At 37.4% G+C, this 17,168-nt stretch overlaps 2 protein-coding genes and 1 long non-coding RNA gene across 6 annotated transcripts; 1 reads left to right on the top strand and 2 right to left on the bottom strand.

Annotated features, from left to right (window-relative positions):
• Positions 1-223: 223 nt before the first annotated feature.
• On the bottom strand, positions 224-8,187 carry LOC110852945 (NADP-dependent malic enzyme). 4 transcript variants are annotated; one of them, XM_035854305.1, is made up of 15 exons: positions 7,461-8,187; positions 4,486-4,642; positions 4,230-4,388; positions 4,043-4,145; positions 3,887-3,965; positions 3,502-3,811; positions 3,246-3,428; positions 3,080-3,169; positions 2,861-2,996; positions 2,739-2,800; positions 2,508-2,675; positions 2,349-2,432; positions 2,124-2,247; positions 1,480-1,648; positions 1,266-1,296 (listed from the first exon to the last, which is right to left on the bottom strand). In XM_035854305.1, exons 1-14 carry the CDS (start codon positions 7,631-7,633, stop codon positions 1,512-1,514), a joined length of 1,965 nt encoding a protein of 654 aa, XP_035710198.1. In that variant the 5' UTR covers positions 7,634-8,187; the 3' UTR covers positions 1,266-1,296; positions 1,480-1,511. The 4 variants fall into 4 exon arrangements, with proteins under 4 accessions (XP_021956822.2, XP_035710198.1, XP_035710199.1 ...); XM_035854306.1 differs by lacking the exon at positions 7,461-8,187 and adding an exon at positions 5,977-6,364; XM_035854307.1 differs by lacking the exon at positions 7,461-8,187 and adding an exon at positions 4,751-5,231.
• A 920-nt stretch (positions 8,188-9,107) lies between these two features.
• On the bottom strand, positions 9,108-10,385 carry LOC110853015 (cuticle protein 2). The gene is made up of 4 exons (XM_022101228.2): positions 10,232-10,385; positions 9,856-10,166; positions 9,641-9,761; positions 9,108-9,571 (listed from the first exon to the last, which is right to left on the bottom strand). The coding sequence occupies exons 1-4, from the start codon at positions 10,241-10,243 to the stop codon at positions 9,293-9,295; spliced, it is 723 nt and encodes a 240-aa protein (XP_021956920.1). The 5' UTR covers positions 10,244-10,385; the 3' UTR covers positions 9,108-9,292.
• Positions 10,386-15,666: 5,281 nt separating this feature from the next.
• LOC118436453 lies at positions 15,667-16,496 on the top strand. Its single transcript, XR_004835459.1, has 3 exons — positions 15,667-16,186; positions 16,272-16,296; positions 16,383-16,496. It is a non-coding gene; the product is annotated as an uncharacterized LOC118436453 (long non-coding RNA).
• Positions 16,497-17,168: the final 672 nt, after the last annotated feature.

Raw genomic sequence — 17,168 nt, 5'->3', positions numbered from 1 at the left:
CAAGTGGTTACTTGCACCCGAAACACTGTTTGGTCTGGATCCCTAAAAAACATTAACGACGGCGACATATTGCACGGTTGGTAGTTTAGTTTGTTCGACTTGCTAGTGAGAAAGTTCCTCCTTTCAGACATCAGAGATATCAGAGATATCTATATATCTCTGATATCTGATATATAGATATCTATAGATATCTATAGATATCTGATATCAGAGAGCCAAGAGGTTTGGGTTACAGTGCAATTTATTTAGCAAACAGACTGGGATGTGAAATTGATATACATTCATTCTTCCGAGATTTACGTCAACCACCGCGGGTACTCCGTAACTACATATCCAGGTCATGGGGATTTATTACAACAGACAAGAGTACAAACATTTCCCAAGCGGAGGAGAAATACACACCGCCGGTTTCTTTCTTCTTGACATTTGTTGTTTTTACTTATAAAATAATTAAAACCCGATCCCGGAGGAAACACGAATAAATATATTATATGTACACACGTAAATTGAGGTAGAAAGAAACGAATTACACATTTGTATGCAAAAGCACCCACACATTTCAATTTCACTGTTTGTTAAGACGTCAATTCAATTACGGGGAGGAATGAGTCTTAATTGCATTTACCACATTTGCATTTGTCAAAAATTGAAATTTTCTGTTCAACAGATTTTGCGTTGGGTTTCTTTTTTGGGAATAATTATTTACAGAGTCATATTATCTGCGTCTATTGAACTATTTGTAAAGATAACGAGCTAAAAGATTTTACTACACAGCTTAATACGAAGAAGAACCTGACTATTTTTACGGCTTTGCATAAATTGATACTAGTTATCAAAGGATTCTACACATTACATACATATTATTTACTGATTGTTACCATTATTATCGCTAAGTCACTCCCCTTCTCATCTCTTTAGTGTTAAATTTCCTTCGATTTTTCTTGTCTTCACTGTTGTATAAGTTATCACATTATTTAATAGTCTAATTAAGAGCGAGGAAATCACTACCAAATATTGCTACACTTCACGTGGACGATGAAATAGCACTAGTAGTAATAACTTTATCGTCGAATGCTGATGATAATATGGTCTTTTTCATGTAAAATAAAAATCCATCTTATAACTAGTTTCACTGTCATCTTCGGTGGTTTCATGTAAATTATTTCGTCCGACTGGCGACGACTTCCTTGCTCCACTCCCAAACGGAGGGAATCGACTGTCTGTTTTGATAATCGTAAAGTCCTCGAAGCATGAATTGTAATTTATCTTCTGGTTCTGGATAGGTTGATGCGTACCCTGAAAAATAAATACATATTAAAGATACAACCCTTGTACTTGTTGGTCGCAATATAAAACTTAAACAAATCAAACTCAACATTTATCCTATTTAATTGATACAAACTTCGAATCAAACCAAACGAATAAGTAAGAAAAAATGAACGCAAAAACCACGCGTAATTTCTAAATTGATGTTCTCACTTATTCTTATTAATAGCTTATTCCTCGTCAACTTATTGGTCATGAAATGAAGTGACAGATTTTGGATAGTTCCACTGGATACAGAGAGATGGGCGATTATGATAATCGTACAAATCTTCCTGAATGAAATCTAATTTGTTCTTCGGTTCTGGATAAGTAAATGCATATCCTGGAAGGAAAGCAAGAGAGCACGATAAAGTTTAGACCACCACCATGAAAGGAAAAAGAAGCAGATATTTAGCACAAGAAAGTTAAAAGCGACACAATAAAGAAAGCAAAAGCAGTTATTATGTAGGCAGGCATAGCACAATTTTATTAGTTTCACTTCATGCAAATTTTTGTACTGTGGCACAAACAGGAGGAGAAAATTTAAAGGTCAGACTGGTGGATAAGGCCAGGAAACGGGAGGGTTGGGATAACCTTCAGTGTACAGTTCGAGCTTCATAAATTCAAGCTTATTTTCTGGCTCGGGATATGTACTTGCCGTTCCTGTAAAATTGTTAGTTGGTAAAGCATGGATAATAGTAAAGCAGCAAATTATCAACTAAATTACACATATTGCCAAATTTTTAAAAAGGATAAAAATAATTAATCATTCCTGGCTGTATGCACAACAAGAATTAGTACAGAATCGAATAATTTACCATTTTTATAGGCATCTTCAACAATTTTAGTCGCTATTTTCATTGACACGGCTTTAATATCGTCAAGAGGTGGATACAATCTGCCAACTTTCAGATCACTTTCCGACACAAGGTTGGCCAGTTCCTGAAATAAACGTGCAGAACCACCAATTATATTTACATTACAGAGAAATGTGTACATTGTAGCACGGAATTATTAATAAGTATTTAATTTGTGAGACTCGCCTCAGCCGCTAACAAGAAAATATTATCACTAATATGATGAATTCCGGCAGTGATGGTGGCCAAAGCAATTCCAGGGAACACGTACTGCCAGAAAAAACACATTTGCATGAAATTAATTAAACTCTAATATTGAATTTCTCGCTTTTCTTAATTAATTACCGCATTATTTCCTTGACCAGGTTCAAAATGTCGTCCGTTCTTGTCATAAATTGGGAATGGTGAACCGCTAGCAAAGATAGCACGTCCGTCGGTATGATCATACGCTTCTTCCGCCGTACATTCAGCCTTCGATGTTGGATTACTCAAAGCAAAAATAATTGGTCGCTCCTGTTGAAAAATCGTGATTAATTTTCGGTTAATTATTGCATGCAAGACCAATATCATTATTACATTCAATTCAGCCATTCGATTCAAAATTGCGGGTGTGAAAGCATTCTTTGCAGCAGCAGCACCTGAATTATAAATATTTTTATCCATTAAACAAATACATATTTACGGGAATAAATCCTCACCAAAAATGGCAGTGGGTTTGATGGCTTCGACCATTTCAGCAAAATTAGTCATATGTGGCATGTCTTTAAGAAATAAAATTTTCTCTTCGGTGTAAGTCTCGGTTGGGTTGTTTTTCGACAGGAGTCCATTCTTGTTCTGCAAAATCATTGTTCAAAAAAAATTGTTGTAGTTTTTATATTCGTTCAGATTGCATTCAACAATTACGTATGTGTACTGACACATAAGAAAATCCTCGATGCTGCTTGTTCCGAAGTGGCACCTTCTTTCAACATTTGCTGATAAATTAAATCTGCTATTCCGCAGGCAGCCTGGCAATTTAATAAATTAACTATTATAATTTATCCATAAAACAAGGTGCGCAAAATTATTAAGTATTATTCATACTTCGCCAGCCCCGAGAAAGAGGAACTTATGTTCAATCAACTTCATTTTGGATATTTTAAGAGAGGCCAAGACTCCGGCTAGCACGACGGAGGCAGTTCCTTGAATATCATCGTTGAATGTGCAGTATTTGTTTCGGTACTTGTCGAGAAGCCTGTGAGCATTCTGATTTGCGAAATCTTCAAACTGCGAAGGAATAGTAGATCAATTAAATATTTTGAACGGGAAATATGCATGCATAACTATACTTATAGTTTACCTGAATCAGGGTATTTTGACCATACTTTCGAACAACGGCTTGCATAAATTCATCTATAAATTCGTCATATTCCGGCCCCGTTATACGTTTGTGGTTTAACCCAATGTAGTACGGATCGTCGAGGAGAGATTGGGTATTCGTCCCCACATCGAGGAGAATCGGGAGGCAGTAATTTGGTGGAATTCCAGCCAATGCAGTGTACAATGACAATTTTCCCACCGGAATCCCCATCCCGTACGCGCCCAGATCGCCAAGCCCCAAGATTCGTTCACCATCAGTGACTACGACAGCTCGAACATCATTTTCCGGCCTGTGAAACATTATTACGGTAATACGTACAAAGTTTATATCTCAATGAGGAATATAATTCACTTCATGTTCTCACCAATTCTTTAAAACTTCGTAAACGTGTCCCTTGTCATGAATAGAAATAAAAAGTCCTCTTGGTCGACGGAAGATTAGACCTAAGATTAAATGCATAATCAATAATCACAAGAAGCTACAAGTTTTTCAAAGTACAAAAATAAACGACGTAACCTACCAAATTTTTGACAAGCTAAGCCGACAGTTGGTGTGTAAACTAAGGGCAACATTTCTTGTACATTTTCAGAAATTAGTCTATAAAATAAGCGTTCATTTCGATCCTGAAAATTGGAAATTAACAGGAATCCAATTATTTGTGAAATTCTGAAAACAGGAGATCTGTTATATTTTTTCCACCCACAAACCTGCAGACCCACGAGATAAATGTGCTTATTAAGATCTTCACTGTATCTTGCCACATTTTCCTTGCATAGACGAACTTGTTCTTCTTGCGACTTGAATCTGGGAGGTAAAAGCCCATGAATGCCTAATCTTTGTCGTTCTTCTAGCGTAAACGCCATCCCCTGTAAAGTAAATCGAAACACATGATAATTATTGTTCTCATTAATTAAATTAATTCGGTAACTATTTAGTAAATTACTGCATCCAAGACTTATTTACCTTGTTCAACCTGGGATCTCTGAGGTAATCGATTCCTCGAACCATGTTAGGGCACACGTTATCCCCCGCGTCGTGGTGAAGCGGTCGCTGACCAAGACGGTCCCGCCTTGGGTCCATCTTGAACAGCACTCTGGCATTCGTTCCATTTTTACCGAAGCTGAAAAAAAATAATTACTTAAAACCACGTACTGATTTAAAATCTATCAAACAAGTGAATTTTAAATTGTATTCATCTTTTTGGGAACATTTATAATTAACAACTTACACAATGATGGACAATCTCTGAGCCCTTTGCATTTTGTTAATTTTTTATGCTATCACAATTTGCCAAGATAAATCCTTTTCTGATTATTTACAAAAAAATCTCTATTCCATATTCTATCGCCACACTTTAAAATTTTACAATTCACACGACACCTAAATACTTGAAACAAATATCTGGCCTCCACCAAAGTCAGTCAACTAAGAGTATGCCAGCCAAAAAGATGAGAGAGGTTCGAAAACGTAAAGACCTTGAATTCGATCTCGTTCAAAGTTGCGGATGATTTTTTTTACCAGTCAGATGATGTGAAAAGTAAAGTAAGTAGGTGAATCTGAATTCAACCTCTTTTCCGTGACCAACTTTATTTCACCACTATTACTACATACACTAGCAAAACCGAGAAACCGAATCTGGGCGAATTCACTATTGCAAAATAAACCCGAACCCGGGTTATTTCCGACACCGAACAAAGAACCAACACCCACTTGCCGGTGGATGTTTTTGTGTGCAAAAAAATATTAGGAGACCAGACCACGAGGCAACCTTCGACGTAGACAATGGAAAAACAGAAGCAGAGAGTGTGCTAATATGCCTGACTTTGTTTACGTTTGGATATTTGCATCCTAATTAACACCTTTCCAAATTCTAACTGCAGCTCATAAATATTTATAAGCTGTGACGATGAGCAGTGACTCACATCTAATATTTAATTTAGAAAGGTTCGTAAAACGAACTTTTCAGGAAAAATATAAATTTTGGCGAAAGTTGGCGTTGATTCATCAACGTCAACGTCTCTACTTTGACTTTGTACTTACATGGGTTTCAGAGTAATTTGACTGGATATTACAAGTCTGCTTATCATCATCTCTGAATTTCGTTATCTTCGGACTCTTAATGTTGTAATAATGGCATTTTAATTTCTGGTAGTTTTCAGAGTTTTTGAACTTGTCTAGTCTACTTTTGTAATAATTATTGTTAATTACGTGTATGTGTTTAAAAAAATAATTCTCTAGCTCGGTCTCGACTCGATATGTTATTTAAAACTTGCTACTAAAAACTGCACTTATGGCTTGGCAACGAATAAGTTTACCAATAATGCATTAGTAGATAGGGTTGGCTTATCATTTTCGTCGAGACAAAAGGTTGTTAAAAACTAGTGTACGTATCTAATCTATTCAATTAATAATGAAAATTTCATTATGAAATATAAAAAAATAAATGCGACCCACCTGTTAATATCGCTAAATTGCAGAATACTTTCCAAACCGAAATACCCGACGAAAAAAAGCGTCAAGGTCGAAGATATCACAGCAGTGAGCAATATTTCACAAAATTCCAGTCTTAAGGTTATCTTCATTTTTATTTTAAAAACTAATTTGTGCTTTTCACTCAAAAGTTAAACATATGATTCAGTTTCCTCAGTCAGTTTAAAAATACTAATAAATACTTTCTGCGCTTCTATTGTCAGTTATCTATCACAGGTCCAGTAATAACTTGAAAATCAAATACTAAAAAAAAATTAAAAGATACTTTCAATATTTAAAAATTAATAATCTACATTTTTTGACAGCCAGATTGTTTGTTTATATTTTGGTGTGGTTTCACGCCGGTGGTGGTTGCATAAAATACCGCTTCATTTCTCAGCCTAACCAGATAAAGTCGAGTAAGGCAACAAAGATAGTTTTGCATACAAAGAAATAAGTAATAAATTTCGTTTTGAGTCGTTCTTATGAAAATGTAATTACCTATTTTGCAATTAAATAATTCATTAAACCCGCATTAGAAATAAATAGAAACCTACTTATTATTATTGATCAGGATTTCTTCCAGTAGCTCGGAACGCGAAATGGTACCCCATTTATGGTTACTGGCACTGGTGGGGTCGCCACACTCCTTGCGACACGTGCAGATGTGGACGTGGTCCCCTCCAGCCCCCACGTCCCCAGCGGACTTGGAGGAGCAGGACCCCGCCCATTTGCAGAGGAGGTACATCACCAACGCCCACAAGCAGACGAGCGCCACGCACGCTATCCAAAACCACTTATCGTCTAAATAATATTCGCTTTCCATTCTTTTCGTAAAGACTACATTGAATTTTTTGAAATTTGTGGGGACGTAAAAAATTTAAGAATAAAGTTAAATACGGCGGTTAAAGATTCGTGTAGCGTCTGGCGTGGCGTGGTCTCTTATTTTGTTTGAAATTGTGTAATTATTTGTGACATTAGCAACTGGAGAGAAATGCAATGCGAAAATATGAATTGTGAACCATGATGACGCCATTACGAAGAGAGTCTATGCATAAATATGATATGTAGTATGTATAAATAAAGTTTAAAGTTGGTGTTTTTTTAAAATTGTGATTAATTTAGCACAACAGCGCATTTATCTTTGTAATCATTTCTCGCCCCTGAGAATTTGTTTTAAAAATTCTGGACGGCATTTTTGTAGACCAGGTTGTTGCCAATTTTCCTCTCATTCTAGATACTCCAGATTTTGACACTTGTTTAAACTCTAGTTTAAACAAGCCTTCAGAAAAGTTGGAACTCATTGAAACTGGCTTAGAAACTCACCCCCATTCGATTAATCAACTTACCGACTGCAAATTTGTCGTCCAGAATTTTAAAATAAATTCCCAACCCCGAGAAATGATTAAAAATGTGCTAATTGGTGATAAATCATGCGTTAACTGTGTAAAGATAATCAGTTCACTCACCGCCCTTCCGAAATAGTTGCGTAATAATGTAGAAAATCATCTTGATGGACATAGTTTCCATAATCATCCAAGAAATAATACTCTCCATCCTCCCAGTCGGACTCGCATGAGTCGTCCGTCGTCGTTTTGTCTCCTCCCCCCACGCGCACACTAACAGCCACCGTGTTCCCCATAATCCAGGCGTCGCCTTAAATATTTTCTGTTCGATTTCGCCGGAATATTTTCCACTCGTCAGGAATCACCCATCATCGCATTTGAGTCACCTACACATTTTTCTAGTCAAACGTCATGTTACAAGTCACCCATCCATCCTTCTTTCTTCTTTGAAAGGGAAACGATTATTAACTGACAAAAGTTAACTCTGCGGATTAATGAGTCTGTCCAAATTCCCGTTTCCACAAAATTTGACACTTTCCCAACCCAAGCGATCCACCTTTCGTGTTTTCACATTATTCTCACCTATTCTTGAGTGGGTTGACACTAACAAGGAGTCACTTATGCACAATGGGGTCCTCAAACACTCACTTTCTGTAAGGTAAGCGTGTTAATGTCAAATCCATCTATACCGAACCGAATGAAGAAGGTTTGACTGACCGTTGTTCGTATTATATTATACACGCATTTTGCATTATTTTACTAAATTTGGGATAAAAATAGGACAAATATTTCCACTAGTTGATCAACTTTAAAGGTTTCAAAGTGAATTGACAGTTATTTAGCGTTTTCTGTTGTACACTAAAATTCGACAGGAATTTCTATACAGAAAAGTGTTGATTTTTCTTCCTTGACTGCACTACTGCGGTTTATGAACGTAAAATCTAAATCTAAACTGACGCCTTCAAACGTAAACCTTACCAAAAATTGGCTGTTGTGCTGTCGTAATGCATAAATCCTTTCGAAATTCTTATACCGTCAGTCTGCCCCATGTTAATTTCTGCTTTGCTGAGTCCTCGACTAAAAATCTTGATATCAAGATCATCAGTTATTCAGCAATATATTCAAGAACGAAAAGGCAAATGCAGATGCAAAATATCTAAAATGCCATTCTCTCCACCGTTGCATTTGTATTCATTGCTAAGCATGGTCACAGCACCGTGACCTGAACTTGATAAACTGCCATCATGCCAAATTTCATAAGACAATGAAAATTGGCAAATAATCTTGAACATAATTCTTTTTTCATGCAAAAAAAATTATCCATTTTAAGTACAATTAATTTCTACTAGTAGTGTCAAATTACGAAATACTGATATAATTCGCACAAAAGGGAATGTGTTGTTCAAAATTGCAAATTAACGATTTGTGGATGAACAAAAGACAAAAGTTGACATGGTATAAATCGATGTTAAATGGATGGATTGACAAGTCAAGGTCTCCTCGTCTCAATGTCGTCTCGATTATGATGCATGGTTGGTTAAGTTTAAACTCAAACTCACACAATTAAAACAAACAACAGATCTGCTGCAGATCTCAGCAGGCATGCATTTGCTCGACTTTTGCAAAAATCATGCAAAAATAATTTCACTATAAAGAACTTTCAACAAAGACATTTGTTGCTGCATCCTTGATGAAAATGTTGCGTGTCATGTCATGTCACTCAGAAAGTAATTTTTTCCCCGTAAATGCAAAAATTACATAAGATTACAATTTTATAAAAAAGTAGCTCATTTATTTTTGTATTTTTTCTCCTTTTTCTGTAAAATTGTATACAAAAGTTCCATAATAAAGCGTGGGTATAAGAAAGATGTAAATTTTTTGAAGAAAATTTCCAAATTGGGAGAAGAAGAAAGTTTTAAATTAATATAAAATTTGCTAAAACATTTACTAGAAATTTACTGTCTAGATTGGAATTGATAGTTGAAACCGTCCGGGGTTCGGTTGAGGTCCAATTTGCCAGGGGGGAAGAAGCGCGTGGGTTGTGGGGTCGTGGTCTGGATGGGTTGCTGATAGTTGTTGGAGAACCCTTGATTTTGGTAGTTGAAGCCTTGGCTGAATTGTTGTGGGGCTGGTCGGGCTTGTTGTTGGGGAGCTGGGTTGTACTGGGCTTGTTGGTATTGTTGTCCATTGTTGTTGCTGCTGCCCTCCCGGTATTGGTATGGAGCCTCGTGGAGCTGTGGAGTAATTAAGTATATTATGCAATCTGCTACTTAATTGCTTAATTAATTATGATAAAATATTACCTCTGGTCGGTATTGACCATCGTCATCAGCACCCCCTCGAGCATAGTTCTGTTGGGGGGCTGGCTGGTGTGGAATAGCGTTGTACTGTGGCTGAGTGTTGTATTGTGGGGCGGCTGGGGCTCTGGAAACATGGAGTAAAATTTTCAAAAATTATGCCTCAAAATTGCCATCCTATCAAAAATTATGCGTAAAAACGAGTCAATTAGTTGCCCTACCGTTGCGTGTGAATGGGGTCGGCAGCTGGGGCTTTCGGGAGATGATCGCCACTAACTTGGAACCCATTCTTTCCGGCGGTGTAGTGCACGGTGAACTTCTTGCCGTCCCTGTCGACGTAAGAATATTGCCCCTTTCGCTCTCCGTTCGTTCCAGTCTCTTCCTTGAACTCGGTTTGATCCTCTTGCACGTAAGCTGCGCCAAAACTACCGTCTCCGGAAAGATAGCGAGCTTCCGCCAAAATGGCGGCGTTCTTTGGGTCGACTCCACCGCGTTGAGCGGATGCAGCCACCACGACGGCGAGGAGGATTACCTGTTATAAAAAGAATGTGTAAATTGATAGAAAATTTCCGAAAACTTTTCAAGTTTCCGACTTACGATACGGTTCATGATGTGAAGTTGAGGGAGAAGAAGACTGAGAAAACGGTCAACTACTTTACACTCCAGCGGACGATTGAATGATGGTCTTCCAGCAGGGAAGCATCTTATTTATAGGAGGGCAAGGCCCATCATCTCATCACATCACATCGCATTTCACTACTGCATAACTAAATCGTAGCGAATATAGTGAGAAGAAGAAGGCAAACCCAAAGTCAATGTCAAGACCAGAACTAGATCACGGCATCATCAGGTATAGGAGATTGGGCTAATAAGGTAAATTAATGGCTATGAGATCACACAGATCAAAGCCATCCCTTGGCGTCGTCCCATCAACTTCCCGATCCAATAAATATCTCGAGTGTAGCAACTTTTTTTGCATGTCCATCGTCACCCACGAGACGAGACGAGACCAGACCACAAAAGAGAGATGGGAAGTGAATTATTAATTGGGTAAAGTACACCACATTTCCATTTAAGTTGAGAAGGAACAAAAGAGGAAGAAATTCTCCAGGTCCTCCTCCTCCGCCCCACCTTCTTCTTCTCTACGCTACAAGACCACCAGCGTTTTAATTGAGGTGGTGGGACGATTGTAATGGCTGATGACATTAAAAAGTGGACAGTTATTTAAGGCAGGGGTAGGAGAGGAAGTGGACGAGTTGAGGCTAAATGAATAATTATAATGGAAAGGAGTTATACATAAATTTAAATGACATTTATTGAGTAGCGTGAGCTGCTTTATGTGATCGTTTTGTCCGTCCGGCTGTGAGGAGGATATGCCCAGAACGTCTCAACTTAATCAAACGTGGTTTTAGACCTTGTGCTTTTAATTTTTAGTTTTCAGTCGATTTGGATAATGGGGTCAATCAGACCACTCCCACAGCGCGAGGGGGTTTGGTCCAAAATTAAATTTAACCTTAATCTTCATATTGGGGGGTCATTTTAAAGGAAATTTCACCGCGAATTCAGTGCTGTTAATATTTCTGACCTCATGACTGTGACGACGAGGTCAAAGGTCAAAAATCCATAATTGACATATATGGTGTCATTTTAAAGCAAATTTCAATCGTTCTGACGCTTATTTTTATATTCGTTTGCAAGGGTTTATTTTACTAAACTTCAACCCGAAACGCCGTCAATATTTTTAAACTCCGACCAACCCATGACCGTGAGGACGAGGTTAAAGGTCATAAATCGCATAATTTTCATATAGTTTCACGTTATATGCCACTGTATGACGCCACTTTTTAATGTTCGTTTGAGACGGTTTATTTACATACGTATGCATTCAACAGCCAAGATGGATTAGTTGTTAGTCGTTCATCGTGTAACAACATGAACACGCAGGCTAATAAGAAATGTATCTGTAAGTGTATCGCTTATCTGATTCGATGCAATTATATTGCAAGTCATTAGCAAATAATAATAAACCCTCCAAACGAATGTAAATAAGTAGCGTCAGAGCAATTTAAGTTTCCTTTAGCGTTTCCGTATATGACCTCGTCCTAACTCTCATGAGGTCAAAAATATTGACGTACTTGAAATCGCAGTCAAATTTCCTTTAAAATGACACCCCATATGACAATTAAGTATCTTTTTGACCTGTGACCTCGTCCACAAGGTCATGAGGTCAAAAATATTAACGTCCTTGAAATCGTGGTCAAATTTCCTTTAAATTGATACCCCATATGACAATTAAGTGTCTTTTTGACCTGTGACCTCGTCTACAAGGTCATGAGGTCAAAAATATTAACGTCCTTGAAATCGCAGTCAAATTTCCTTTAAAATGACACCCCATATGACAATTAAGTGTCTTTTTGACCTGTGACCTCGTCTACAAGGTCATGAGGTCAAAAATATTAACGTCCTTGAAATCGCGGTCAAATTTCCTTTAAAATGATACCCCATATGAAAATTAACGTGAATTTAATTTTGAACCACACCCCCTGGCGCTGTGGGGGGTGGTCCGATTGACCCCATTTTCGAACTCGACCGAGAACTAAAAATTAGAAGCACAATGGCGAAAACTGCTTTTGATTATCTTGAGGCATTCTAAAGATATCCTGCTTACGGACGGACGGACAGACGGACAGACGGACGGACGGACAAAGTGATCACAATAAGTAGCTGACGCTACTTAATAAACCAAGATCAATGATAATACTTCACCGTGATTAAGTACTTATTATTATGCGTAGATGTATAAATTGCAGTCCAATTTGCAATTTGCAAATGCAATCTGGTTTAATTAGTGGTTGGTTGCATTATTATTTATTTGCTGATGGGAATGCTTATCAGTCAAAAGTCAGTTCTGCTTCATTTAGTCGTAACCATTTTTGTCAGGCCAGGCCGCTCTTGTTGACTGGATTTGATTCAAGGGCACACATATTTGGATGATTGGAGACAAAAATTACTATAAATTGATGAGGCATGACCACTAACAATCTATTTTGTAGAATGTTACGCAGTCGAGAAGGTACACACGCCATTAAGTGAAGCGATTAGGTTTTTCTCAAAATTTTTGAAAAATTGATGTAATTCAAACCCATTTTGTTAAAGAATGGAAAAAATTGCGAATTATCAAAACTAAAAATTTTGCTCTAAATTGTCCCTCGTTAATTTTGGTAGAATGTTACAGTTCGCCACTACAATTAAGTGAAGCGATGAAGTTTTCTGAGCCAATTAAAAGAAATGCAAACCCATTTTTGCAAAAAAAAAATGGGTTTATAAATATATTCGCAAAACTAAAAATTTTGCTCCAAATTACACCTCACCAATTTTCAATTGTATTTAATTCATCAATTCTACATTCAATGCGTGTCTGACCTCCACTCCGTGTGAATAAAGTCATTATTCACTTCTTTATGTAGATGAGTAACCCGACAAGACAGCGACACAAGTTTATTCCAAAGCATATTATTTATTTAAGAATATGTAGCTGATAATTGATCTACAAGAAGAATGTGAAGAAGTGAGAGTTGAGGTGACTTGACTTGTTACACAAAATGTGAGATGTGTTTGCTGATCAACAACAACAATGATGCGAGAGGGTCCAATTGTTGCAAGACAAAGAGCTCCAGTTTTTTTACTCCCGTGTTTCGACCTTGCTCTTCCATTGTTCATCTTTCTTAACCAGCAGCAAGACTTCCGATTTTGCTCAGTCAGTCAATGGTAGCAAATTTTATTAACAATTTATGCTGCAGTGATTAATGGGTAGCTTCTTGGCATAATATTGACCCTGATCTTCCCAACACGAATGAGAATCCCACGTCCCACCCAACAAATAGTAATAATAATTTACATAACATAGATAACTACCAATTCGCAAATAGTTAACTCTTCCACGGCAGACTTAATATATGGAGTAAGACGTCGTCTGGGTGGTGGTGGTGGTGAGGTTAATCCATTTTAACAGACATGAGTGCACACAGGTAAACGAGATATTTATTTATGTAAATTATTATTATCATGAGTGTAATGTCACCTTAAAATTGCGACATTAGGTGGAATAAAACCTGCTTTTTTGCTATTTCTTTACCTACCACAGGTACAATTTTATATGCATTTTGTTATTAAGAAGCTGGCCACACCTTGTCGGTCAATCCATACCATCAAGAATGGAATTTTTGTAAATATTTGTGTACGGAAATTTATACGAATTAGCAAGCCATGCAAGTCAAAATTTCTTAGGAGTACTAATTAGCTCACTAATTCATGTTATTCATCAATCTATCTCAAGCCAAACCAGGATAAGTAAAGTACCCATAATTAATAATTATAGGGCAGGTGAGGGTAGCAACAATGGAAACAAATTGCATCACTTATCGCTCCATTGTTATTTCTTTATTTATTTAAAGAGTAACATTTCGCTGTACCCAAAGTTGCTGTTATTTTTAATCAATGACCAATGAACTAAGCAAAGTTGATTAATTGCGAAAATATGCAAATGTCCATCAAACAACATTCTTGTAACATTGGACTTTTGCATGACACTGTCAGAATCAATTGTTGAGTTAGGAAGTGATTGTTGCAATTTTTTATGTCGTTCTTGTTCTGGGTTGACGTTGACCATGCCCCTCAACGTCAACTAGTAAATAAAATTATATTAGTGGATCAACCTCCAAGCGTGTAGTGGTGCCGCATTATTGGCATCTTCTCGTCAGGATGTGACATGAAATCTGGCTCATTTGCATGTAAATTGTGTTACAATTTGGTCATGCAATTAATTATAATTAATTAATCGTTTTAGCGTATTTAATTATTTTAAAATATTTAAATTTTATTAATGCATAATTTAAGTATTAATTTTGTCGAGATTTTATTAAATTCATGTTAAATTTTGAGCCAGTACATACACATTATTACTAAATTTTGTTGCTCTAATGTGTGCAAATTTTGTTAAAACTTGGCCATTAAATCACACAATTTTTGAAATATTGAAATTTATGAATACATAGAAATTTGCACACTAATTTTGTCCATATTTTCTAATTAAGTTCGTGTTAAATTTTGTGCCTAATTGGTCTTGTTCATTAAATTAGACAATTTTTAAAGCTATTAACGCATAATTTACATTATAATTTGTTCAGATTTTATTAATTACATTTTGTACTTTTATTCAGCTCCTTGATTAGATATGAACCTCATAGTACCACCACCACCACGCCTCACGATGATAGTCTCACATGCATTTCGAATTGGAAAGAGCAAATGGTATAACAGCTCGGATTACATTACACATTGCACTCTCTGGATTTCAGGACAAATAAGTGCCTTTCTTTCAGTATGCACTCCCCGTCCTCCTCCTCGGAGGAATAATGGAATGCCTGGCCGTGCACAAAGGGGGGATAATAATGGCGTGGCGTGGCATTACATTACATCCGTGGAGAGAGATTTGCGTTGCCTTTTATTCAGCTAAATATCTCACTGTTTTTTCAGGTTCCCTTTCACAAAAATCACCACCACCTAGACCTTTACCTTTGCCATGTAGGATTTCAGAGAGAGAGATGAGCTCAAAATTGAATAGGCTGAAGGGACCAAAGCCTTGTCCTTCAATTCAATGAGGCTTGATTTGATTCCCATTTGTCAAAATGATTCACTCACCATTGCACCCACCCTTTGGATTCAGATTTTCAAAATTTCGAGACGAAATTCTGCCCAAAATTAATAAATTCGAAGACTATTTAAAAAGTTATAACATTGCAATAATCTCATCTTGAGAAACGTGACTTTATTAGCTTCGAAAATGAATCCACTACGGTGGAAGACATCTACGCACCCATTGAGATGGAGGGCTTAAAGTCCCTTTGGAATTTTCAAAATTTCGATACGAAATTCAGTCTAAAATATGAATTCGGAAACGTATAGTTGTAATGCTGCAAAATTACAATAATTTCATCCCGAAAAGTGACTTGAGTTTTCAAAATCTTCCAAAATTAATCCACCTCGGAACGATGAAAGATCTACTCTAGGCACCCATTGAGCTGGATGGATGAAGGGACGACCCTCTCTTTTCTTTGCAAATGTTACCTTTCGGCTTTTTGCTTTCATTCCTGGTTGTTGCTGGTTGGCTGGTCAAATCCACCCAAGCGAGCAAATGAGGGTCCATTTAGAGCAATTCAATTTCTAAATAGCAAAAGCAAGGCTATTCCACTCAGCCTTTTGTGTAATAATGGACCAAAAACACGACTTTTTGCTTATTTATTTCTCCTCCCGAGCTAAATAGGTAGATAAAACGAACACAAACAAGGGCCTGCACCTTTCGGCAAAGTGTATCGTGTCGTGTCATGTCAAGTCGATCAGGCAGCAAAAGCAGGAGATGATGATGAACTGAAGATGAATGAAGTGTGGAGGCAGTCAATGATTCCAGAAAGGAAATCCAGTCCAGGGAAGAAGAAGGACGTGGGAGAAAGTTGGCTCAAAGTTTTGTGGGACTGCATCGCATCGTCCCTTCAGGTGAGTTTTGGAATCAGGGATTAGGCTGTTAGCTAGTAAAAAGTAGTTGAGGGATTTATGATTTTTTGAGCATTTTAATTCCTAGTTGACATATCAATCTGGTGGCCAAAGTAAGTACACACCTTGTCCAGGTGAATTTTGATTCGAATTCTTTACCCGTCGTGAAAATTGGTCAGTCACCTCCTCTTTCATAAAGATCTCCTCGTCCTGACTGATGACTGACCCTTCAGAAGAAGAAGAGCAGCAGCGTGGGTAACGTGATGTAACGTAACGTGACCATCCAACCATTTCCGTTTAAGTAGACGAAAAGTATGTCCATCATCGCATTCAAAATTTCGATTCCTATTATTCCATATTGCTTATTATTGTACTCTCTCGACCCACCATACCACCAGCAGCCGACCGATCAACATCTCTTTGTCCATAAGTCGCCTCCTCTCTTTTGACGTATTTGTTATTCTGAGTCCATCCAACCGGACTAATTTCCCTCTTTAGCCACACATCCTGACCAAATTGGCCCGGCCAACAAACAACGCCACGGAAGGGAGCATTTACCTGGTTGAAATTTATAGCGATCGTCATTTCCCACTATGCATTCTGTAAATAAACGTTTCGTCACTTGGACTAATTTCCCATTTAGCCAGCCACAAATCTTGACCAAATTGGCCCGGCTAACAACAACGCCACAGAAGTGATCTCCATCACATAGTGAACATTTTAATTGAAATTGATGCACCTATTTTATAATTAAACCTTTCCTCCCTTTAGGCAAATTGCAATTACTTATTTTTTCTATGTATTTCTGAGTCGAACCGGAACCCTTGATTTCTTCTTGGTCTTCGTAAAAAGCAAAACTTCTCTTTTGTCCCGAGAAGGCCTGACGAAAGAGAGGATTGATCTTTCATCGTTCACATTGTCTGCTGGTGAATGCCGTTGAATGGGAGCTGGCTGAACTGAACAAGAATTTAATACAGTGCTGAGG

Source organism: Folsomia candida, unplaced genomic scaffold (assembly GCF_002217175.1).
Source record: "Folsomia candida strain VU population unplaced genomic scaffold, ASM221717v1 Fcan01_Sc008, whole genome shotgun sequence".
In the NCBI taxonomy this organism is placed as follows: domain Eukaryota; kingdom Metazoa; phylum Arthropoda; class Collembola; order Entomobryomorpha; family Isotomidae; genus Folsomia; species Folsomia candida.
Note: the sequence above shows the minus strand (reverse complement) of the source record. Positions and strands in the feature narration are given on the sequence as shown.

What these genes read in the sequence shown, in the direction of transcription:
- LOC110852945 (XM_035854305.1), bottom strand. Translation starts at nt 7,633, where the DNA reads ATGGGGAACACGGTGGCTGTTAGTGTGCGCGTGGGGGGAGGAGACAAA. An exon ending in GCAACTATTTCGGAAGGGCG is followed by an intron (nt 4,643 to 7,460) that starts GTGAGTGAACTG and finishes ATTTTTTTTCAG; the next exon opens with CTTCGGTAAAAATGGAACGA. An exon ending in CAAACCCACTGCCATTTTTG is followed by an intron (nt 2,801 to 2,860) that starts GTGAGGATTTAT and finishes TTTATAATTCAG; the next exon opens with GTGCTGCTGCTGCAAAGAAT.
- LOC110853015 (XM_022101228.2), bottom strand. An exon ending in GACCCCATTCACACGCAACG is followed by an intron (nt 9,762 to 9,855) that starts GTAGGGCAACTA and finishes CCATGTTTCCAG; the next exon opens with AGCCCCAGCCGCCCCACAAT. An exon ending in ATGGTCAATACCGACCAGAG is followed by an intron (nt 9,572 to 9,640) that starts GTAATATTTTAT and finishes ATTACTCCACAG; the next exon opens with CTCCACGAGGCTCCATACCA.